General features: G+C 41.0%; 3 protein-coding genes across 10 annotated transcripts; 1 reads left to right on the top strand and 2 right to left on the bottom strand.

Annotated features, from left to right (window-relative positions):
- Nucleotides 1-37: 37 nt before the first annotated feature.
- Nucleotides 38-5,267, bottom strand: yme1l1b (YME1-like 1b). Its single transcript, XM_037275588.1, has 18 exons — nt 5,105-5,267; nt 4,353-4,484; nt 4,083-4,263; nt 3,809-3,901; nt 3,561-3,670; nt 3,209-3,359; nt 3,041-3,124; nt 2,695-2,868; nt 2,461-2,613; nt 2,226-2,358; nt 2,033-2,095; nt 1,854-1,966; nt 1,602-1,757; nt 1,348-1,499; nt 1,140-1,266; nt 991-1,064; nt 809-895; nt 38-716 (listed from the first exon to the last, which is right to left on the bottom strand). The coding sequence occupies exons 1-18, from the start codon at nt 5,135-5,137 to the stop codon at nt 573-575; spliced, it is 2,160 nt and encodes a 719-aa protein (XP_037131483.1). The 5' UTR covers nt 5,138-5,267; the 3' UTR covers nt 38-572.
- A 1,157-nt stretch (nt 5,268-6,424) lies between these two features.
- LOC119137698 (acyl-CoA-binding domain-containing protein 5-like) lies at nt 6,425-11,844 on the bottom strand. 3 transcript variants are annotated; one of them, XM_037277229.1, is made up of 14 exons: nt 11,715-11,844; nt 11,407-11,524; nt 11,009-11,132; nt 9,714-9,786; nt 9,242-9,386; nt 9,105-9,137; nt 8,568-8,681; nt 8,250-8,432; nt 8,072-8,154; nt 7,425-7,578; nt 7,117-7,316; nt 6,989-7,039; nt 6,783-6,898; nt 6,425-6,701 (listed from the first exon to the last, which is right to left on the bottom strand). In XM_037277229.1, exons 2-14 carry the CDS (start codon nt 11,483-11,485, stop codon nt 6,689-6,691), a joined length of 1,368 nt encoding a protein of 455 aa, XP_037133124.1. In that variant the 5' UTR covers nt 11,486-11,524; nt 11,715-11,844; the 3' UTR covers nt 6,425-6,688. The 3 variants fall into 3 exon arrangements, with proteins under 3 accessions (XP_037133124.1, XP_037133125.1, XP_037133123.1); XM_037277230.1 differs by having other exon boundaries at nt 7,452-7,578; nt 8,559-8,681; XM_037277228.1 differs by having other exon boundaries at nt 8,559-8,681.
- Nucleotides 11,845-11,956: 112 nt separating this feature from the next.
- abi1b (abl-interactor 1b) lies at nt 11,957-22,866 on the top strand. 6 transcript variants are annotated; one of them, XM_037277221.1, is made up of 11 exons: nt 11,957-12,359; nt 15,021-15,188; nt 16,255-16,431; nt 17,074-17,088; nt 17,272-17,378; nt 17,447-17,647; nt 17,949-18,049; nt 18,180-18,395; nt 19,159-19,245; nt 19,872-20,057; nt 20,128-22,866. In XM_037277221.1, the coding sequence occupies exons 1-11, from the start codon at nt 12,243-12,245 to the stop codon at nt 20,301-20,303; spliced, it is 1,551 nt and encodes a 516-aa protein (XP_037133116.1). In that variant the 5' UTR covers nt 11,957-12,242; the 3' UTR covers nt 20,304-22,866. The 6 variants fall into 6 exon arrangements, with proteins under 6 accessions (XP_037133116.1, XP_037133118.1, XP_037133119.1 ...); XM_037277223.1 differs by having other exon boundaries at nt 17,507-17,647; nt 18,174-18,395; XM_037277224.1 differs by having other exon boundaries at nt 17,507-17,647.
- Nucleotides 22,867-24,381: the final 1,515 nt, after the last annotated feature.

The following is a 24,381-nucleotide window of genomic DNA, read 5'->3' on the forward strand; positions in this document are numbered from 1 at the left end:
GTAAATGTCGTGACATTCCTAAAATACTCTTGCCATGTCAAAACTGAGATTTTATTTAGTCAAATGCATAGAACACTACACATGAAAGATAGCAAACTCACGTTTGCTCGCGTTTTGCACTCAAGTAAAAGCAAGAGGACAAACCCAAATTGGTAACAGACATACAGTACACGTGAAGAATTAGACGGATTAGCTCCAAATGCTTAACTCACATGCATCTGAATTTGAATAATTCCCAACCCATAATTTACAAGCCAGTATCTTTTTTTTTATGATTATGATAAATATTTACATTCATTTACTGAGTGGCCTGAGCGAGCGACATTTACAATCTAAATAAATACACAATATGTATTGATTATTCTGCCACCATGATGACTGATATTCATTATGTTAATGCACATGTTTACCTTTACAACACTTGGGGTTAAGTAAATTTAGCACTACCATTTTATAACGCATAGATTTACAGCTCTTTCCCACAAGCCCCTGAGTCCTTAGAAAATCCCAAACCAGACCCCCCACCCACCCCCTACCCCACCCCTGCATTTGTTGTGTTTCACTGGCTGCTTTCATCTGGTATCCAGGCTCTTTCCCTCCAAGACCAGTTGGATCTCTTTGGCATCCAATGTCTCGTACAGGAGCAGCGCATCAGCAAGGTTCTTGTGCTCTTTGGCGTGAGATTTCAGGAGGGCTTTGGCTCGCTCGTAAGACTCCTAGTTTAAAAAAAAAAAAAAAAAGACAATGTCAATTTAGAAAGAATCAAAGGACATGTTCTAATCAGCTGTCTTAAAACAGTAGTACAAACCCTCAGCAAAACTCTGATTTCATGCTCCACAGCTGCTTGAGTCTCTGGACTTTGCTCTGTCATGCTCTTATAGGTCATCACACCTAACTGTAATACAAAAAAGGCCAAATGAAAACACATAAACCCATCACAAATAAACAAAACAGTCCTAACGTTTGGGTGTTTCTGTCATATCAGCTCACCTTTTCACACATGCCAAATCTTGTCACCATCATCTTAGCAATCTTGGTAGCGCTATCAAAGTCACTTGATGCTCCTAGAGAAGAAACCCAATCACTTTCTGTATCCAAGCTTCATCACCTGTGTGAGTTTGAGCACTTTTAATTCCAACCTGTTGTGATGTACTCATGACCAAATATGATCTCCTCAGCGACTCGCCCTCCCATGCTGACATCCATCTGAGCCAGCAACTGAGAGCGTGTCTCATTCCAGCGATCATTCTCTGGCAGCATTGACACCTACAAAAATGACAGTGAGGCAATTTTTTTTTTTTTTTTGGCAGAGTATATATACGTTGAAGCAGTGTTTGGTTTACTGACATGTCCCAGACTGGGGCCCCTTGGCATGATAGTGGCTTTGTTAATGGGCATGGCGTCTTTGGTGTAATAAGCCACAATAGCATGGCCAGATTCATGGTATGCAGTGATGATCTTGTTCTTCTTGTCAATTTCCGCACTCCTCCTTTCAGGGCCTGGAAGGATAAAAATGTAAGGAAATTAAGAGAAATAATCAAAGGTGAGAATTGTGTTACATTGTAAGAAGCTATGTGGCGGCCTTAAATAATGGGACTCACCCATGAGGATTTTGTCCTTGGCAAACTCCAGCTCCTTCAAGGTGACCATGTCTTTACCATCTACTGCAGCCTTCAGTGCAGCCTGGTTGACCAGATTTTCCAAGTCAGCGCCAGAGAATCCCACAGTCCCCCTTGCAATAATCTTCGCCTCAATGGCTGCAAGACAATTAATTACATTTGTTGATCTTCTACACAAACATTCACAATATGTTCAATTCATAATACAAAGATGCGCTGATGTTCATGTCACACCTGGATCCACTTTAATCTTTCTGAGGTACCAATTGAGAATCTCTGTTCGTCCTTTCACATCTGGTTTGGGGACAGTCACCTGCATGTCAAATCGCCCCGGGCGGATGAGGGCGCTAAAGAAGACCATCAACAGGTTACATAAGGGTACCTTTTTGTGTGTGTACTGAATGTAAACGTACTTATCTAAAGCCTCTGGGAAGTTGGTGGCTCCGATAATGATGACACCTTCATTTGGTTTGAACCTTCAACATAAGAACGCAATATTTAATGAAAATGTCCTTATAATTAGGTCACCGCGGTGATAAAAACGTGATTTTAATGCTTTTTCGTAAATTTAACGTCCGTCAAATTAAACACAATTCAAGTGTTTACCCATCCATCTCAGCAAGCAGTTGATTGATGGTTTGTCTGGAATAAGGATGCATGGGAGACTCAATCCTTTTTCCACCCACGCTGTCCAATTCGTCAATAAAGATAACGCACGGAGCGTTAGCTTTAGCTTCCCCTGGACAAAACCAGCAAGAAGAGTTGAGCATTCAGTGTGAGTTGTGTTTTTTCAAGCACTTAAAAGTAGAATTTAATTGACAAATGGTGAGAACAGATATACGGAAAAGATTCCTGATGCGGCTGGCCCCAACTCCAACAAACATTTCATCAAACTCTGAGCCAGAGGCATAGTAGAACGGAACATCTGCTTCTCCAGCAACCGCTCTGGCCAGTAAAGTCTTTCCGGTCCCTGGTGGGCCAACCAGGAGAACACCTAAAGGGTTTTGTGGAAAAATGGAGTAAGAAAAACAGGACCTCATTCAATGACTGGAGACAATTATTAATTTTGTCTGACCTTTAGGCAATTTCCCCCCCAGGGTTGTGAACTTCTGGGGGTTCTTCAGAAACTCTACCACTTCCTGCAGCTCATTTTTTGCTTCCTCCACGCCTTTGACGTGCTCAAATGTTACATTTTTCAGTTGGACAGGATCCACTGAGGAGTCCAGGCCTGTTGTGGTTCGGAACCGCACTGTGAAAAATGGTAAATTCGAAATCACACTGCACAATTTTCTTTCAGTTCACTTCAAGGATATTTTTAGAGTTCATATGTTGCATCATAACTACAGTTGTAGTGGAACGTGAATGCTTTTTTTTTTTCTTTTGGTAAAAAAATGAGTTTAAAAGCGAGAGGGTCGTCTTACCTGATATGAAGGGAATCTTTGAGATGCCATAGAGCCCAACAAGAAGCAACACCAACAAGATGAGCCGATTCCTTCTGAGGGAGTCTAAAATTTGGATGCATAAAGCCATCATCTTTTTCCAGTGTTTCTGCAGCACTGCTAGTATGTAATAAATTGGTTGTTACTTACCTTGTGTGCGTTGCGTCAGCGTTTGGGCTTTCAGAAACCCCTCAGCGAAGCCCCTTTTAAAAGCATCCTGCTGTCCATCGGGTATGTTCCCGCTCTTTGTTAGACTTTCAAGACTTTCCACATCGATCCCCTTGTCTCGTGTCAGGAAGCCCTATCAGAATGAGATATTGACAACTAAATAATAATAAAAAAATATAGGCCTGCTGACCTTCAAGCGCTTAGTGTAAAATGCAAGGTAAACACGAGTGACAAGCAACAAACATCCCAAAACATTTTGCATCATTACCAATTGTGATACCAATGAGAGAATTACAGTTGAAACATCATGCCCAAGACCTAAGTAGCAGTTCACCTTCATGAAAGATGGAGGGAACCCTTCAGATTCCACAGGGCGTTCAATAGCTGACTGCAGTCTTTTGGTTTTGCTCCTTAATGTTTTAAAGCCTCTGTGCTGGATCCACACTTTGCAAATAAAAACACAACAGTTAAAGCTTTCTGGGTGTGTGTTAACAGATCACATTGTGCCATTCGTGTACAACATCTTGAGTCATTCAGTGCCATTGACGGCTATAGAAGTAAAAGGTCCATTATTTGTGTCACCTGAACTGTGTTGCATTTCTGCGCAGACTAACTGAAGAGGAGAGGGCCTCTGCCTGGAATAAACTGGAGTTGACATTCGAAGACGAGAAAACCCTAGAAACAAGGACATGTGGTAATTATAGTAGTAACAGACATTATACTTTAAGTTTAACACAGTGTTTCTGTGACCTTATGGAAAAGAGGGTAAGAGATAAAAATAGAATTACATAATGTTCTTATTCGGGGGAACAGAACAGTGGTAGGTTAAGTAAAACCAGAAGCTACCAAAACTCACCATGCTTGTTGACAAAAAAAGAGTGGGTGGAAAGGTGGGATGTTCGCCAGTTTGTACGATTACCCACTACAGGGGCTTGTGCTTCCTGTAAATTTGAGTGTGGTAACAGCCGAATCGCCAACTCATTCAACTGCTGTGTTCCCAGGTCTGACAGACCAAGGTCTCGTAGGTTCCACAGGGGCTGCACACAGACGTTTTATCATAAATTTAATATTGCAGTTAGTATCAGTGTCCGGCCAAAGGTGCATGATTGGCAATCAGACTAATAACCTCAGAGTAATGTAGATCTGACTGACAGGCCTGTTCATTTGGTATTCTTGATTTGTTGATGGTGCTGCTGGATCCAACTGAGCTTTTCAGAGAGTTGAGAACGTTGAGGAGGTGACTCAGGGGAACAGTCACCTGGCATTTCAAAAGAAGAAGAAAGTTTACATTTGACCATTAAAGTTTATATTGCATTTGTGGAATGTGAATCAAATTTCAAAATCCATCCATGGCCGTCACATGACCAAACAGGTGAGCATGACTGGTCAATTCCTGAGCTTGTTGATCGATGTCCATTGGTCAAAGTATGGAAAGTCGTTCAAATGTGATATCTATGTGATATCTTTACGTTCATGTAGTGTCAAAAACATTACTACTAGTAGTGTTCTTATTGTTCTATTAGTGCGTCGAACTGTTTAGAGTGGACAAAGGGCCCACGAGTACATGGACGCGATCACCTTAAAAATACCGATCCATGCTCAAACGACTTTGGAGAGTCAAACGTGCTTGCGCAATTTAGCCTTCAGTAGCCCATCTGTCTCCTCTCACTAAAGCGCACGATCACGCACGTCACGTAAACTTGCGCATTTTAGGAAAAGAATAAGGTGTTATAAATGAGGAAAACAATAAAGGCAGGTACGTCGTACACACATTGAAAGCTACGGTTAAGGTTAGCTAGCTACAGGATCAACACTAAGGTTAGAAAGTACAAAACACTGGTATTGTTAGCTCTCGATAAACTTCTAGTGTTTTCTTACCTGTGGCTGAACAGCCGTTGACAAAGAAAGCATTTTAAGCCAACAGCGACCGTGAAACCATACAAATGACTTGTCTTCACACGTATTTGTCCGCGGCTGCCACTTTTACTTTTGCAAGAGCGACAGCTAGCATCGAGATCCGGATGTGACGTCTGTTTTTTTTTTTTTTTTTTTTTTTTTTTTTTTTTGTAACCTTGTTTTGTTTTCCGGATAGATTACGTCACCGACGACCATTCATTCACATTCACACCCAAGACACCCAAGTCTAAAACTTCACCTAGCATGTCGTATTTAGACCGCAACAGAGCGCACTGCAAACACAGGGAGAATATTCAAACTCCATAAAGGCCCCTACAGGCCTGAGTGAATATTGTTCAAACCTACCTGTTCTTGCAGTGAAGAGACTCTAATTCATAGGTGTCAAACTCAAGGCCCGCGGGCCACATCCGGCCCGGCATGCAATTATATCCGGCCCGCGAGATCATTTTATATTATTGTTACTAATGGCCCGACGATATGAAGCGATGATAACACAATAAACTACAGATCCCATAATGCAGTGCTTTCGCTGCCTTGCTGCCTTGCAGCGAAAGCACTGCATTATGGGAGCGTTTTTCCGCGGCGATCCGGTCAAGTGCTTGTTGCTGCAAGTTATTGCGAAGCTAGCCCCTCATGATGCCGAAGAGAAAAGTTGATGCTGAAAACAGAGCCTTTAAAAACCGATGGGAGGTTGAGTATATGTTTACTGACATTGCCGGTAAGCCCGTTTGTCTCATTTGTGGCGCTAATGTGGCTGTATTGAAAGAGTTTAATCTAAGACGGCACTATGAAACAAAACATCTGGATAATCTGAAAGACCTGAATGCAGAGCAGAAGATACAGAAGGTAGAAGAGTTAAAGAAGAAGCTGACATTAATTAATGTTTACTTGAAGTACAAGCACTGTCACCATTTTAATTTATTTTTTCAGGCGTTTTTTTTTTGCAGCATGTTCCAATTTCTAACTTGTATAATTTTAACTGGATATATTTTTATGGAGATCAAGATATTTTAAGTTATTTAAAGTTTAAGTTTATTTATTCCAGAATAACATTCCTGTCCGTTTGTATTTATATTTATGTTAAAAGTTAGTTTTAGTGTGTTCAATAAATGTTTGTTCTGTTCGGCCCGCGACCTGAAGTGTGTTTTGAATTTTGGCCCCCTGTGCAATTGAGTTTGACACCCCTGCTCTAATTGTAGCTTTAACGAATTGTGCAGTATGGTCCTTAGGTGTTTTACAGAAGTAAAAGAACGATTACGTTTCAACAGTCTCAGTTTTTTTATTGTAATTCTAATGAGGCATCTATAATTGTTGACTTTTTTATTGTTCATTTGACAAAAAAAGAGAATAATAAATAACATGGTCTGTTGTACTAAAATTAAGTGATGAATCACCAAGCTCTGACAAAATGTTCAAATCTTGCCATTTTCATCATGTTCATTTGTCATGTCTAGCCAAAGTTCCTCCATGATGTTTTTTCTGTCAGGTAAACAAGAGTGGAACTATTACACCCAGGGATTATAATATTTAAATATGAGGATAAACTCAAATGATTCTCCTGGAACCAAAAAAAACACTCTTTTACAATGTTGTCAAGTAAAAACAAAAGATCAAGCAAAACATACTGTAGCTTGCTTACCGTCTCTTTCGTCGTGAATATAGCTGGACCAAACCATATGCAATAGCAGGCCAAAGTGCTGTCATCACCATTGTAATTGGAGAATGCTCAAATGCCCACCAAGATGGTGTCAAAAACTGTGGAGAAGTTATAACATAAACTGAGGAGAAGTTATAACATAAACTGACAATCTTTTATTTACAGATAGAAATACTGTATGCGAATACCTTTCGTGCTATAGGTAGAGCATCTGCACACCTTGCTAACGATGATCTTGACTTGAAATGATAAAATACAGAACAACACTGTTACCATAACCCCTGTTGCACATTTTTTGAAAGACCTAGAGTTTTACCTGCTCTACGGTGAGTTCTTCTAAAGTGTGCAGCCGATGTAGCACATCAGTCATGTCATCCTGCAATCTCAAAAGAGCTGTAAATATTTGCTCATTGACGTTCCCCCAAGAAGTTGTGCTGGGGCGTGTGCAGTGTGACGCATTGTCACGGGTAGGCAACCATAGTTGAGAGCTGCAGGCGGTCTTTGGCGACTGAGAATCTGAAAGATAACCCGCAAAGTCACAGTATAAGATAAAATGTCCTGCTTACACCTTTGAACTCAATTTATATTTAGGTGTAGATGTGCTACAGTTATTGCTTTATTTACCTCTAAGAAATGTGTGAGTCTCTTTACTGTAAGAATCAACTCGGAGTAAGTAGTCTTCTGCTTTAAGGTCGGAGGAGCTCTCAAACCAAAGATCTTGCTCCTTTTCCAAAGCAGATGTTGCTCCACCTGACCGGATTTGTGATGTCGACAGAATCTTGTTGGAGAAACATGACGTAATATCAACTCAACTCAGTTTGGTTTGTAGACCGCTTAAAGAAAATAATGCAAATTCAGAACTGCACACGAATAGAATATAAAACAATTGAATATATTCAAATTCAGAAACATCAGCCGCATCCACATGCACCACTTAATCTCAACAGGGTAAACAAAATTAAAACAATACAAACAAATGTGACACTGAAACAAGAGTAGAATCTCAAAATGTGTTAAAAGCTCAATGAATAAAGTATTTTGTAAATCATTGTGTGGAAGTTTTAGTTTATCTAGACTCACATTTAACTGAATATAATGTTTGCTATGTGTTACAATTAGCTATGACCTGGTAAAGGATTTTTTTTTGGGTTGAGCACCGTGAAGAAACTGTTTCATAGCCGCAGGGAACTTTCTCAGCTCATTTCCAGAGCAAAAACAAAATATGCAAATGTTCCACATTGTGGAACGTAATCCTTTAATGCGGAACAAACCTTCTCCATGGCTGGATGATCCATTGAATCACAAAATTCCTCATCATCAGAGTCTGCCAAGTGGTAGTTCTTCTTAACAGCATCTTTATGGTTGGAAAAAAAAAAAAAAGATATTGTAATATCCAAATATGATGAAATGCTCTATAGTATTGTAATCATTTGAAATGCACACTGTTACCAGTTTGTTGCTCATTATAGTTCATGTCGGTGGGGCTGCACGTGCTGTGTTCTTTAGCGTAGGCCAGCTCTTCCTCCTCCACGTCACTATTGAGCGAGCTGTGGGTCAACGAGGACACGCTCGCTTCCACGCTGCTGCTCGACCTCCTGGTTGAACACCTCAGCCTGGGCTCAGGGCTCCACGCTGTAACGGGAGTGGAAAGAAAAGACAGGATGTTTTATAAACTACAAATCTGGCAATGCTGATGTCAATTACAATAGATTCATTTTCTATCTGCCTTGTCTTTGTTGATTATGTTGTCCTGCTCACTCATTTCACCTTTTTGGGGATATTGACCATCATCCTTGCATTTGACCCCCTCTGCTCCATTAAAACTCATGGCACGTTCTTCTTCTTGAAAGTTTTGTATATCGTCCCACAGATCTCCATAGCCTGTAAAGTGACACAGAAAATTCTCTGATTAAATCTTTATCAAATTAAAAGAAGCACCAAAGTTTGTAACGTTTATATAAAAATCTGTGTCAATGTCAGACAAAATATTGACTTTATGAAAGACAAATTTGCTCTAATATAGTTGAACAAAATCCCGAGCGCGGCACCGCTGCTGCTCACTGCTCCCCTCTCCCCCAGGGGATGGATTAAAATCACATGGGGATGGGTTAAATGCAGAGGACAAATTTCACCACACCCAGATGTGTGTGTGACAATCATTGGGACTTTAATTTTTTTTAATGAAACAAAACTAAATAAACAAGGGCCAGCAAGTGGAACAAGGATGTAAAATTACAAATCACATATGACGTTTGACTTTAAGCACCAGTTGATTATTTACTTTTCTTGATACTAAATACTTGCCTTCCAATGCAGGTTTCGTTGGACTGAGCAGCTCTATACGCAAGATAAAAGAAAGAAAGAAAGACTGTTAGTAAAGCTACCACTAGACAATTAAAAGAAGTATTTGCATCCCTCTAGCACCTAATTACTTTATATACCTGCTTGCTTTGCAAAAGGCCTTGTGAAAGGTCTGCTGTTCACCTCATTGTCTTCACCTCCATCCTCCTCTTCTTCCAAGTAGAAGTTGCCAAGTTGTTGCACCAGGTCAGACACTTCATTTGAGACTGGCATTGTCTCTAAAATCTAACATAGAAGAGTTGGAATAATTTTAGTGAGTAGTAATTATTTTAAAGAGTAAATGAATACTTTACAGTATTTCATAACTATATTACACCACTGACACCTGTAAGCTCTCAACATCATCACCATCTTGACCAGTCATGAGGAATTTTAAACTGAATTCATCATTTTACAGTCATGCATAGCATTCTACCATTCCAAGATTAGTTTTTGTTCAGAAAAACTCAATAGCTATAAATCTGACAAATGAAGCAAGTTTTGTTTTTTGTTTTTTTGTAAAACAGAACATCAATCGTTTTAATTGGTTATGAAAACAAAACAAGAAAATACCAGCTGGATGTTTTCAATATAAATCTTCATGGCTTCTTCTTTAGTCATGTTTCCCAAAGAGCTCCATGCATTCCTGGCAATAAAATAAATAAATAAACAAATAAATAAATAAATATACTGTATAAATATAAGGCGGCTCAGTGGAGCACTGGTTACCACGTCCGCCTCACAGTTAGGAGGGTGCCGGTTTGATTCCACCTCTAACCCACCCTGTGTGGCGTTTGCATGTTCTCCCCGTGCCCACGTGGGTTTTCCCCGGGCACTCCGGTTTCCTCCCACATCCAAAAAACATGCTTGGTAGGCCAATTGAGCACTCCGAATTGCCTCTAGGTGTGAGTGCGAGTGCGGATGGTTGTTCGTCTCTGTGTGCCCTGCGATCGGCTGGCAACCGGTTCAGGGTGTCCCACTGCTGGGATGGGCTCCTGCATGCCCACGACTCCCGTGGGGACAAGCGGTACAGAAAATGGATGGATGAATATAAATAAAAAAAGTCAAAGTGTGGTGAAATTTGTCCAAGTTTTGATCCATCCCCTGGGGGAGAGGGGAGCAGTGAGCAGCAGCAGTGCTGCACTCAGGAATCATTTGGTGATCAAACCCCCCAATTCCAACCTTTGATGCTAAGTGCCAAGCAGGGTGGCAATGGGTCCCATTTTTATCATCTTTGGTATGAACATCTCTACAGACCCTTCTCACCCAGGTTGCAGTCTGTTTGAACTACTCCCCTCCGGACGGCGTTATAGAGCTCGGTACGCCAAAACCAGCAGACACCGAGACAGCTTCTTCCCCCAGGCTGTTGCTCTGATGAACTCACACCACTCATAGAGTCTCAGAGGCATTACTGTGCAATAACATCCTGCTCTTCACACCTTTTGAATTTGTCTACACTGTTTTTGCCATTATTCACATGTCCTGAGTGTTGTTAGTCACCTATATGTTGAACAGAGGGTGTGTTTTACCAAAGTCAAATTCCTTGTTTGGCACGCTCAAACATGGCGAATAAATACTCTTGAATCTTGAATCTTGAATGACCCGGCTGGGGTTGGAACCCACAACCTTTCAGTCTCAGGGCGGACACTCTACCACTAGGTCACTAGACTGGTGACAAATCTCACCAAGGTGAGAGTAGTACATATAATATCTTTCTTACAGGCCATATTGTGGCCGAAGGAAAAACTAGTGACAATTTTTCAGATTTTCGATTTCAAATTGAAAGCAAATTGATGCAAAATTAGCACAATAATATATAGTACATATTTGCCATGCAAATAGAAACGGCACTTTTAAAAACTGCTTACCATTTGTTTTTTTCATGTGACTCCCAGAAACCTGTTGGTCTGGTAAAGCTGCAAGGCCCCATGGTGGCTTGCTTGTAGTAACTATAAAACATCAGCATCATGTCATCCGACAGCTGGAAAGGGCCTGAAGAAGATAAGTATAATTGTAAACATGAGTATTACAATCATTGTCTATTACAATATAGTATGTCTTCTGGAGGGGTTATTACACTTGACTGCTCCGTTAATCAGCTTGATGAACAGAAGGTGAGCCTAAAACTCTACATGTAGGTCAGCTTGAACTGATACTTTACACAGTAGCATGTTATTCTGTGTTGAACAAATTCAGCCAATTAAAAAAAACGTAACGCCATAGTATCAATTCTTTACCATGATGAACAGAAAAAAAAAGAGTGTACCTTCTTTCGGCAAGCTCCTGATCACTTTGACAGCAGCAGCGAATTTAGCCTGCAGGGTGTGTTGGTCCTCCTGTGCCATGGTGACAGCCGTCAACGCGAGAGTCCTCACCTTTCAACAATTAAATTACAATGAAGAAAATGTTAAAAACTAACTCCAATATGATATAACAGTGCTTTTCATTTGACAGTAATTGTAAATACGAAATGATAACCAATCTAATTTAATAATAATAAATGGTTTGCGCGTTTTGTCAGGTTATTGATAACAAATAAGCACATTGAAATATATGGGAATTGTTTTAACTCACCATTAAGTGTACTTCACACTGAAAATAAGCAAAATGTTAAAAATGAATGTCGAGTCGGAAGAGCCAAATAGACAGGGCACGTACGATACAATCAGTTTGGGATATGTAGTTTTTTTTTTTAATCAGATGAGCTTTGGGGGGCGTTCCGCATTTCCCACAATGCTTTGGGAATGGGGGGATTTAAACCGTATTCATTTGTGGGAAATGTAGTGCATCGGCGCGGTTTGGGTGAGCGAACGCAAATGAGTTTTATTATTTTAGCCACGCACAAATGTGTGACGGAGTTTATATATATCACTCCCTTACATAACTCTTAAATTTAATCAAGTAAATAATCTAATGGCCTAATGACTAATCCTGATCCGTATTATTATTGTATTATTATCGTATTGGCTATTGTGCATCACAAGTTACGCTCCGCTATTCCAGACGGGGGAGCCGCTCTCTTTCTCCCGGCCACAGAGCAGCATCATCGCCTCGCCTCATTGAACAAGGCAGGGAGAGGAGAGAAATGCAAAGGGATGTAAGATGGCAGAACTACAAATGTTGTTAGAGGACGAAATCCCTGCCGGTAAACACGCTCTTGTCGAGAGCTACCAGAACCTTTCCCGGGTAGCGGAATATTGTGAAAACAACTATGTCCAGGTAAGATATTTGACATTGCATTCGATGATTTGATGATTATGTTCGTCGTGTCTGCGGTGCCATGGTGGGAGAAGTGTGTGAGACCACAGCGACAGGAAATGCGCGTCTTACAAGGGAAATGATCTTCGAAACGATACAAAAGTGTCATTTTCAGCCACGATTACAATCTAGGCGTATAATGTAGCGAGAGTGGGACAAATAATTTGTAGTTGGGGAAACCGAGGCTGCCATCGCTGTGTTACGAGCTACTGCTGCTTTTGTACAGTAGAGGGTGTGTCGTTGTCCGAGTGTTTAGTCACTGACTGCAGTTTACGACGTAACGTGCTGCGGATCGACATATAAATAACACTTTTTACGAGGTATTTTTTGTCAGTTATGTCTAAACAAATGTCCAATTGCCTCATTGTAGCGTTAATTTTTTTTTTTTTTTTTTTTAGTAAGAATCGTAATACAGCATTTTCTACCGTTTATAAATGGTGAGCGAGCATCCAATTTCTTTTTACAGAATACTAGAAAAGATGGGACTCAAATCGCCTAACCACCCCGAATAGACAATGTATGGTTCGTATCTCCAAATATTACAAGTTGAATGTGATGGAATTGAATGTATCGGCTATTTCCAATGCAAGTGAGTGAGAGGACTGCATATTTGGTTATGTACACACATAATGGATTTATGATCCAATGCAAAGGCTTTGTACTTGTATTTGTGCACAAATGCTTTGTATTGCAAAGGTTAGCGTCTCTAATCTATTTTCCCTTTTTGAAGCTAAACGAGGTAACCCAAATACTGTGCGCTAGGAACACGTCAATGTGATGTAGTGCAGTTCTACACCATTTTTAACAGCAAGTTTCACTCGTCGCATTAGGTTATTGCTGCTTCATTAATGTAACTCTAAACTCATCAAAAAGTCATTAACTCATATATCAAGGTATCAGCATGGAGTGGATCTCAGACTGCAGGTGTACCGAATATGTGCATGTATGTACAGGTGTATGAATGGCATAGCCATTTAAATCAGATTCAGCTGAAATAATAATGCACGTGTTGTTACCATTCATCCACCCAGAAAACAGTGTACATGACAGTGTTATGGTAAAATGTGGGAAATTTGGGCATTACTACTCAGATGACCTGTTTCCTGATACAGTATATAAAATAATGCTCACCGTGAGTGCTTTCACGGGCAAGAAACAGGACCAGCATATTGTGGTTTGAGAAGAATAAAAGTTACAATTTAATAAAAACTTAAGTGCGGAAGACAGGTCAAATACAAACTGATGGGTGGTCAAATACAAACTGATGGGTGGTCGAATAAGTATCTGACTGTTCCTCCTTTGGCAAGGTCATTTAAGATCACATGATTAGGCAGTTGCTCTCTCTCTCTCTGTCTCTCTGTCTCTCTCTCTCTCTCTCTCTCTCTCTCTCTCTCTCTCTCTCTCTCTCTCTCTCTCTCTCTCTCTCTCTCTCTCTGTCTGTCTCTCGCCAAAAGTATCTCTGGTACAGTGACAACTTTATCTTAATACCCAAAGAATAAATAATGGTGGTATTATTACACTAACACACCTTTTAAATGTTAGTAGATGGTCAGTGATCGTGATTTTTTTTGGCATTTAAACAACATTGATGAGATTTTCGATGAGAGAATTAAAATGAGCGAAAGGATAATCCCTGAGCCTGAACAGAGTAACATGAAATCCAAGTGTTAAAACCTTTAAAAAAAACATGGCAATTTGGATACACTATTTTTAGCTGCTTAGATGATTATTGTGTTCTTATACTCGCATATTGTATACTCGCATAGTGTAGCATATACTATGTATATTGAGAGAAAGAGAGAGAGAGAGAGAGAGAGAGAGAGAGAGAGAGAGAGAGAGAGAGAGAGAGAGAGAGAGAGAGAGAGAGAGAGAGAGAGAGAGAGAGAGAGAGAGAGAGAGACTTATAATAATGACCACCACAGGCTGTTAATGCATTCATTCATCATGGGACATTGGTTTATTTCTAGTCTAAAAAGAGTAGCTCAATGTGGAGCCTTATTTTGCTTCCAAACTATAAATATGTCTTTCAGTTCCTCTAGCTCACAGGTGTCAAACTCAAGGCCCGGGGGCCAGATACGGCCCGCCACATCATTTTATGTGGCCCGCGAAGACAAATTGTGCATCAAATTCGTTTGTCATTACTAGAATTGCAAATTGTCTTCACTTTTAATAATATCTTTTTTTTTTAAATATTTGACCAGTTTTTACTCGTCTGATTTGAAAACGAGTTATTTGTCAGTTTGTTTTGTAGCTTTTACTGTATATAATATGAGGTGCTCATACATTTATTTGGGTTGACAGTCATAATGGAATGGCCCTCCAAAAGAAGCTATGACTACAACGCGGCCCGTGAAAAAAAATGAGTTTGACACCCCTGCTCTAGCTATTTAAAGACACACGGAAACAGATGGTTCAAGCAGCCGGGTGAAGGTGTGTGATTATACGAAATGTTTTGGTATTCCTACTCACTTGGCTGGACACTTGTCTCATGATGTCCATCTGGAGATTCACAAAGTTGTTAGCACCGAGATCCATCAACTCGTCGCTCGGCTAATCTTGACAGAGTCTTCCAAATAAAACAAAGAATGTACTCTCTACTGTCTTTCTGTTCTCTTTGCTCAGGCTCAAGACAAGAGGAAGGCCCTGGAGGAGACCAAGTCGTACACCACCCAGTCTCTGGCGAGCGTGGCTTACCAAATCAATGCCTTAGCCAACAATGTGCTCCAGCTACTGGACATCCAGGCGTCGCAGCTACGACGCATGGAGTCCTCCATCAACCACATCTCCCAGGTACAAAAAAGTACTAGTCACACCAGCATCATTCTATTTTGATGACTAGATAGTTTCCAAAATAACATTAAACTACTCCATGGACCAGCATTACTGGCTCACAAGTCCGCTAAGGTGAATTGAAAGGAACGGAACTGCAACGACAGCGACTTAATATACCGTACCGTCAATCTCAAGCACTTAGCTTGCAGGTATCAAAACCAAGCCGATGCCAAGCCGTCAGTCCAACTATAAATTCCCAATTACAGCTGCACAAAACAGTGCATGGAAAGGGCATCAATCATACAAGAGCTGCCAATAATCCCCAACCCTTCTTTCTTCATTACTCGTTTTCCCATGCTCTTTGCGTGCTACACAAAGCCATGCCCCCTGCCTGTCATAAAGTGAATGTTCTCTCCACTGTGTGCTCCATTAAGCCTGTCAAGGTCCAAATGAAATCCCGACACTGGCACTCACGCTTGCTTAGCATTTTCAACTGCCGTTTTACTCCACAAGCTTCAGGACAGAGCACGGTTTGATGCTCTCTGCCCTTCCACGTTTTTCCTCGGACGTGCTCCAAAATGGCCGCTCTTCCTCTGAACACTTTTGCTCGTGTATATACTTGTATGCTATTTCCATTTGCTCTCCATCTTACAGCTAAATTCAGGTTGTAGGGTGGAACAGGCTGCTATATTTTCAGTGGCCTAGTGGTAGAGTGTCCGCCCTGAGACTGGAAGGTTGTGGGTTCAAACCCCGGCCGGGTCATACCAAAGACTATAAAAATGGGACCCATTGCCTCCCTGCTTGGCACTCAGCATTAAGGGTTGGAATTGGGGGGTTAGATCACCAACTGATTCCCGAGCGCGGCACCGCTGCTGCTCACTGCTCCCCTCTCCCCCAGGGGATGGATTAAAATCACACGGGGATGGGTTAAATGCAGAGGACAAATTTCACCACACCCAGGTGTGTGTGTGACGATCATTGGGACTTTAATCTTTAATCTTTAATATTTAGCTGTGGAGAAAAGAAACTGAGTCATTTAATGGCTTATCTAGTAGCTGTTAATTTCTTGCTTTATCTCCCGCAGACAGTGGATATTCACAAGGAGAAAGTTGCCCGTCGTGAGATTGGCATCCTGACCACCAATAAAAACACCTCCCGCACCCACAAGATCATCGCCCCGGGCAACATGGAGCGGCCCGTGCGGTACATTCGAAAACCAATCGATTACACACTGTTGGATGATGTGGGCCACGGAGTCAAAGTAAGCCGGATTGTGCTCATTTCTGCCCAAATAAAATCAATGACATTTTTTTTCCTAGCCAGTCTTTTAATACAAACTCATACTGCATTTTAATGCTAGTTTTTTTTCTTAGCATGCTAGTAAATGTGCTGATAGACAAGCTTACAATTGGCCTTTAGTAGCGCAGAGGAAGCAGTCATGTTTGCCAAATGTGACCCATCGCTTTCTCTGTAGAATCCAGAGGAAATGTTTTGTTGACTCTTTCCTGCCTCACGCTTGATGCGTATTCTCTCTCCACATGATCCATTCGCTGCTTCCTCTTTTTTCATTTTTTTGACAAAGCAGTGTGTGTGTTTGGGTCCTTTTGAATGTTATCGGCATTGATTGCTGGCATGTTTAATCTTCATCCGGCTTTCTGAGTTTGCCAAGATAGTGTCTGTCTTCTGGTTTGCGAACATCTCAGTCGCAGATTCAGTTCATCAAACAAAATTACACCATTGATTATTTCTATTTTAATGCCAGGCAGACCAGGACATTTTTCCTCTCATTATATCTTAACAGCTTGTCACTTAATGTTGCTGAAAGAAATGACTGCCTATTAAACCATTAACCAATGAGCATATGTTTTTTTTCTTTCTTCTCTGTTTTTCTTCTTCCACTCAGTGGCTTAAAGCCAAGGTAAGAGATAATATTTACCTTTTCTCTTCTCTTTACCACAATGCATTAAAACTGCACCTGATATGTGCATTTGTTCAACTCACATGAATGAATGAACCTTTTGCTCAATAATTAAAAGATTGTCACTAATAGGGAACATGCCAATGTCTGTCAAGTGTTCTTAACAGCTCTTTTTCCCCTCAGCAAAATGGGAACAATGCTGCAGGACGAGGAGGAGGGACACTGTCTAGGACAAACCCACCAACCCAGAAACCCCCGAGCCCCCCAATGGCCGGCCGCGGTACCTTGGGGTAAGAGTTGATTTGAAAAAAAAAAAAAATTCAGTAGGTGTTATTGAGACACACCTCTTAAAAAAAAGGAATTTAAGGATGGGTTCGACCTCCCTGGAAGACAGCATTTTTTTTTTTTTTTGGTCTAGGCGCAACACCCCTTACAAAACGCTGGAGCCAGTGAAGCCTCCAGTGGTGCCCAATGACTACATGACAAGTCCAGCCCGACTGGGCAGCCAACAGAGCCCCGCACGTACAGCCTCCCTCAATCAGAGGCCCCGGACACACAGGTACAGCTGATCACACGTTTCTTCATCCAGGTGCAAACACACTTTAGGGACCTGGAGTTAAATTAACCTTCTCTGACGAATGTATTTTCACACACATTTCAACAACAAGGATGTTAATTCATTAAGTGTCAACAAAGGCCACACTTTCTTATGATGGGAGGCAGACGAATAGGTAGCCTTTCAAACCTGATTTGGCATCTGACAAAGCAGACTCCGTTACCACGGTGACATGTAATGGCAGGGTGAAACCATTACGCTTGGATGGACTTTGTCTCATGTCTTTTTTTTTTTAAATGCGCAGTGGCAGCAGTGGCGGTAGCGGTGGCAGAGAGAACTGTGGAAGCAGTGGCGTGGGTGTCCCCTTGGCGGTCCCGACACCTTCTCCTCCCAGCATGAGCCAAGGTGAATCGTCTTTGCTATCTTTTCACCTTCTTACTATTTGAAGCCTACAGAATCTCATACAGGATGCCATTTGAAGTTAATCACAGACCGGATTTGTCAGACTGTAAATTTGTTATTCCTGCTCCCACAGCGGCGGCATCTTCTGCCTCAGTGCCACAAGGTCCCGGGCTGGGTCCGATCCCCATGTCCCAGTTTGGCACCATCTCTCGTCAGATCTCACGTCATAACTCTTCCACCACCTCCTCGGCCTCCATGGTGTCAGCCACGGGGACGTATCGCCGCGCTCCCTCTGTTTCTTCTCAGCAGCCTCATATTAACGGGGGCCCGGCATTCTCACAGAATTCAGGTAACTGGGTGTTGCGCAATTTTAGCTATTAGTCCATGGTTATGCAGAAGAGCTCAAAGATCTAATGTTGGCTGTTCATGATTGCTATTTCCGATTGGAATTTTAATAAGTGTCCTTTTACAACGGAATAAGGAAACATTTCAGGTAACAGCTGCTTCTAATTTAAAAAAAAAAAGAGAGAAACTCATTTTGTTTTGTTGATTCGTTGGAGAACGGCCCAGTTTATCTTAGCAACATCACTCTGAGCAATTTTGCTCTAATGGCTTCTCTCATAGGACAACATAAAACAGAGAGGAAGGAGGTTTGGGATCTTACGTGGGAAGCGATAATGACCCAGCAGGCTACCAAAACTGGGACATCCTCTTTGAGAGTGTTGAAATGTTTTTACAGCAAACGGACATAGACAGTACACGCTGCCTGGCGTGTGTAAAACCTTTTCTGCTTTTTCTTATTTAAACTGTAGTCACTTTTGTTTTTATTTAAATTAATTGCCAAATATTTTAATAATTCGGTAATCTTTAGAGCCAATTTACCTTAGAACAGTCCAAATCCTCTGTCAGCTTCTCAACAGCAATTATTCATTATTTTTTTCAATGCTTCTGCACTACACTTTTCCTCACATACTTTATGCTTTTGTCTTCACCTTTATTCAGTCCTCACTCTTCCATATTGTTACTTGGCTCCTCACTTGTTCTTTTCTCTGTCCACCAACCACATCAACATTCTCTCTGCTGCCGCCTCTTCTCATCTGGTGCCGCTGTAGTCTCTGTGGCTCCTCCGCCTCCCCCGATGGTCCAGCTGACCCCACAGATCCCTCTGACTGGCTTTGTGGCCAGAATGCAGGAGAGCAGTAAGTACTCAGATGAGATGTTGCTGCTTCAAGACGTTGTTGCTCGGTGCATTCGGTTTTAAGCAGCATGTGGATTGCTGAGAATGTTTCTCAGCATGCATATACTGCTTAACATTGACTCCGCTTGCTTGGTGACTTTTTGCACTCATACCTCCGCTTGCATTTATTGTGTGCTGAGTCCCTGGGATTTCTTTTCTGTTGCCATGGTGATGGATCACATAAAGCTTGCAACCAGTTCTCGCTCCATTGACGGGTGAAAATGTGACCTGACGCTAGTTCCCGGTCCACCCTCCGCCTGTCTCTAAAAAATACAGTTTGATGTTGAGATTTTCTGTTAAATAGTATAGAAAAATATCATTCTGGACTATATACATGCTCCAGATTTCAAACAAATGAATTCTGTTGCCCTCTACTGAGGAGAAAGATGACTGCATCTTCTTTTTAATTCATCTTCACCATTATACAAGGTGACTGCCGATTGATGAGAATTTAAAATTGCTGGAGTGTGATCAAATTAATTTAATCTCCTCTGTTATTGTCAGTTAGCAGTATTTTCAAAGTATTTTTATTTTATTCAGCTTTAATTTTCATTCACTATAATAACGTTTGCTTTTGTTGCCCTTCAGTAACAGACAGCCCAGCCCCACCTCCTCCGCCTCCGCCCGAGGACATGGGTGTGTTTGAGGAGCCCTCTCCCCCACCTCCTCCTCCTCCTGTCGACTATGAAGAAGAGGAGGCCGCAGTTGTCCATTACAGTGACCCCTATGCCGATGGAGATCCTCACTGGGCCCCTAAGGCCTATTTAGAGAAAGGTAAGTCGAAACGACCTCCTTTTTGAGGAGTGTTCATTTTATTTGAATGGTCTTTTCTGTCATTTCTTAGTTGTGGCCATCTACGACTACAGCAAGGACAAAGAGGATGAGCTGTCCTTTATGGAAGGAGCCATTATTTATATTATCAAGAAGAACGACGACGGCTGGTTCGAAGGCATCTGTAACGGAGTCACCGGACTCTTCCCGGGAAACTACGTCGAGTCCATCATGCACTATGCTGACTAGGGAAAAATAAAATAAAACACACCTAAAATGGATTCTAAGGTAAAACAATGAAGGTGTACAGATGAATGCGGCTCTTGCAGCTCTCATCTCTCATTTTGAATGAAGTGCCATGGCAAAATGTTTGGAAACGTACCATTTTGGCTTGAGAAAAGCACAATGGCTGCTGAAGCTTTTGGAAGAGCCATTTCTGTAGTTTACAACATGAAGGGAGGCGATAAAAGCATTTCAGCAGCAATTTTTCATTCCAAACTTCAACTATTTGCCTCGTCAGACATGAGAAGGCTGAATATTTTTAAATGTTTGAGTTCATATGTTAGTGCAGCACAGCCAGTATCATATTTGCAGTCCAGTTCTTCCACAAAGTGCTGCATCACTGAGAGTGAAACTTACCGTTGTGTTGCTGTGCCCTCTTGCGCTGTATACCCGCAGACTGGCCACGTGGTTCCCTCTACCTGAAAATTCCACTCTACCCTATCAAGAAAAAAAAAAACAATCATTAGCACACGACTGAATGTCAAACTTGTTTTGTCGGACTCAAGCGATATTACAGAGGGAAGAAAGCAACATTACTTTTTAGGGATTTATTATGATATTACCTAAAACACTGAAAATGGTTTAGTAGATCTGCTGTGGTAAACAAAACCTCCTTTTATTTCTGCCACTTTTATTTTTTCGCGTGTGTAAACCTGAGCTTCTCCTTTTCCATGAGTGGAAGGCTACATACTGGCCACTCAATCAAAGGACAGATGCACCTAGCACACACATTTTTCAAGCAGGAGGAAATAAGACTAACCTGGATAAAAACTCACAAAAGCACAGGAAGAACCCAATACACAAAAGTCTGAGCCACATTGAAGCCCAGAACTTTTTATTGTGAGGCAGACATACTAGCCACCTCTGTAACCGTGCCACTAATGGATAAATAACAATAAGTTAACAAATCTTCTAAAATGTACAATACACGTTTTCTAATGTTTTAGATGATATTTGTGGGATCCCTTTAAAAATATTCAACTGGGTGTATGTAGAATCCCAAAATATTCTGCTCTCTAACTTGTACATAAAGTGTGACGTGAGATGCTAACAGTACAGTAAAGTGCATTTGTCTGCTTTTTTTCCCCTAGTGAATTTCCATTTGTTTCAATGGAGGTGGTGCCAAGAGTAGATTACATAGTTTAATTTGTTTCACTTGAGCATGAATTTTTTTTTCATCGGTCCAACGTGTACCGTGGAAACCGTCAGTCATCGCCACTGCATATTGCTAATGTGCTGTCCAGACACTGTAGCAAATTTGTTTCGTCTTCAAGTGTATGTGTGCGTGAGATCATGTATTTGCTCCTGTCGTTTTCTCTGACTGCATCGGACTAGTCCAGAATCTCACACATACTTGTTTTCTGCTGGTGTGTGTGTGTGGTGCTTTAATACATCGGTGCTTAACAACAGTGATCATCAACCCAAACAACCTCGAATCAGAAGAGAAATGTAACAAGGTCGCCTTGTTTGTCTGTTTTTCTCCAGTGGGAGAACAATCAGCCATTTTGATTGTAATCGTCTCTGCAATGCAGTGAATGTAGTTACTGTAGGAGTGGCGTGATTGACAACCAACAAACTGTATGGACAGAAATATTGGAACACTTTTTTTTTTCCAAACTCTTCCCACCAGTTGGATGTATAGAGTTTCAGAACCAAGAGCTGAAAAATGCCTGAGGTAGCTTGCTGTCTGATGCTATGATACAATCATTTACGGCAGTCAACATCAATGAGTACACTTTTGAAATTTAATCTCATGAATTGGTTATATAGCATTAGTCAATATGAATGCACAAAAATGACTGCAATAAATTACATATTTGGGGGAAAAAAACAATTCATATGGTGTTTAATATTCTTCTAAAAAAAAATTACGTTATCACTGAAATTGATGAAAATTTGACTTTTCAAAGGATGTGTACACATTTATGTTGAGTACTGTTTATCAAAGGGGCTTATTCAGAAAATGAACATAATCGGAATGCCTTTTGCTATTTTAATGAAGAGCCCCCACCCCCCCAAAAATAAAACATGCTGCCGATTCAGTATTCATTCATTTACGTGCATGAACGTTTGTAAACATTTCCTGTGAATACATCTCATTTATGATTGTACTTTTCCATCATGCGGTGACTCGCGTGGGGGAACTAAAATGACTTTTCTATGTATTTCTAGCTTTGCATTCCACTTGTTTTTACATCCACTGTTGCTTTGGAGTAGCGAACAAACGTTTGCTCACACTTTGTATGTAAATGATTTATTTATACTTTTTCATAGAGAAATCATGGGTCAACCACTAATGTGCAGAACTTTGTAATGTTTATCACATAGCGTCATTTCAGGGCATCACATGTCTGGATGCCGATTTCTTTTTTCTATGTGTGTCTTTCGTATGATGGGGGAAAAAGATTGGTAACTTAAGTGTTTACGAGAAGAAAACAGAATATTTGTCTTCTCTCAATTTGTACATAGGATGTGTTCATTGAAATTCATGTACAGTCTTTTTGTAATAAACAATTCATTGAAAAAAATACTTCATGTTAATAAAGAGATTTTTTCATTTTACATTATATAAGTTCAAGCACAAACTTTTTCTTTGGTGGACTTGTAGTTTTCTTTAAATCCAGCAGAGGGCAAAGTGCAGTAACAGCATATGGCATGGAGGAGTTCACCACAATGACATGTGTGTCATGATGATGACTGATCCTATTCCTTGGACTGCCCCCCTTCAGTTTATGCGCACAATAATGAATCAAACCTCGGGCTGTGATTGCCTCTGTCAGTTGTCTGCAATGTTTTTCTTGGCCACTCACTCTTATACAATAAGAGGCTTATACGCTTCAGACAGAATCCGTGGCCATGACCCATGGTCTAATCCAGATGCGATGACCTCACATTACTGTGTCAACCTAGATAGTATTTTTTTTTTTACCTCAAAGGCTGCCAGATCAATACCAGATTGGTGAGGTAGACTCCAAGCGATTTGCCCCAATCACCTCTTGTAACCTTGTCCAACTTCAAAAACTTCATCCATGGGCCACGTGGCTATAGAGCTCATCTCACATGGTCATCATTTGAGAAAGAATGTAACTCAAGTTAATTCATATCATACTGCCTGGCTAAAATCCTCTGACAGAATAAAATGAGCCATGCATGCATATTTACACATCTATTGACTACCGTATTTTCCGCCCTAAAAGGCGCACCTAAAAACCTAAAATTTTCTCAAAATTTATATGCGCCTTATAGGCCAGTGCGCCTTATATATGGATCAACTGATGAATTTGTTGATCCATACTGGTTGTACACAGTGCTCTGCCAAAATGTTTCAGTACGTTTTAGTACGACTAGTAAATTACGAGGTCGCATCGCTTCCCAGCATTACGGCAACTGTAGTCAGGGGGCGTCACCGAATAGCTGTTGTACCCGCGAGGCTATTTCATGTCAAAATAGGCTGCTCTGTTAATGTTTAGAGTAAATCTACGGATTGATATGGAAGGGAAACATAGGTAAGTAGTACCAATGCGTTAGATCGAACTTTAGTCAGTTCCGATCATTTTATAGGAGATCGTTTGAGAAACGCGATTGTTTACACTTTGCTGAGGCTCATGGGAGATTGCGAGCTGAGGCTCGTGAGACTTTGCGGATGGCTAATGCTATTGCGATAGCTGCTATACGTACCAGGCTATTTCATGTCAAAATAGGCTGCTCTGTTAATGTTTTGAGTAAATCTACGGATCGATATGGAAGGGAAACATAGGTAAGTAGTACCAATGCGTTAGATCGAACTTTAGTCAGTTCCGATCATTTTATAGGAGATCGTTTGAGAAACGCGATTGTTTACACTTCGCTGAGGCTCATGGGAGATTGCGAGCTGAGGCTCGTGAGACTTTGCGGATGGCTAATGCTATTGCGATAGCTGCTATACGTACCAGGCTATTTCATGTCAAAATAGGCTGCTCTGTTAATGTTTCGAGTAAATCTACGGATCGATATGGAAGGGAAACATAGGTAAGTAGTACCAATGCGTTAGATCGAACTTTAGTCA

This window comes from Syngnathus acus, chromosome 17, assembly GCF_901709675.1.
Source record: "Syngnathus acus chromosome 17, fSynAcu1.2, whole genome shotgun sequence".
NCBI lineage: Eukaryota > Metazoa > Chordata > Actinopteri > Syngnathiformes > Syngnathidae > Syngnathus > Syngnathus acus.

Excerpts from the sequence above, each read along its gene's own strand:
- yme1l1b (XM_037275588.1), bottom strand. The coding sequence starts at position 5,137 with ATGCTTTCTTTGTCAACGGCTGTTCAGCCACAG. Across the intron at positions 1,967-2,032 it reads TTCCCAGAGGCTTTAGATAA|CGCCCTCATCCGCCCGGGGC; the intron begins GTACGTTTACAT and ends GGTCTTCTTTAG. Across the intron at positions 1,267-1,347 it reads GGGGCCCCAGTCTGGGACAT|GTGTCAATGCTGCCAGAGAA; the intron begins GTCAGTAAACCA and ends TCATTTTTGTAG.
- LOC119137698 (XM_037277228.1), bottom strand. The coding sequence starts at position 11,485 with ATGGCACAGGAGGACCAACACACCCTGCAGGCTAAATTCGCTGCTGCT. Across the intron at positions 7,579-8,071 it reads ATCATCCAGCCATGGAGAAG|ATTCTGTCGACATCACAAAT; the intron begins GTTTGTTCCGCA and ends TTCTCCAACAAG. Across the intron at positions 6,899-6,988 it reads CTCTACCTATAGCACGAAAG|TTTTTGACACCATCTTGGTG; the intron begins GTATTCGCATAC and ends ACTTCTCCACAG.
- abi1b (XM_037277221.1), top strand. The coding sequence starts at position 12,243 with ATGGCAGAACTACAAATGTTGTTAGAGGACGAAATCCCTGCCGGTAAA. Across the intron at positions 15,189-16,254 it reads CCATCAACCACATCTCCCAG|ACAGTGGATATTCACAAGGA; the intron begins GTACAAAAAAGT and ends TATCTCCCGCAG. Across the intron at positions 17,379-17,446 it reads GCCGGCCGCGGTACCTTGGG|GAATTTAAGGATGGGTTCGA; the intron begins GTAAGAGTTGAT and ends CTTAAAAAAAAG.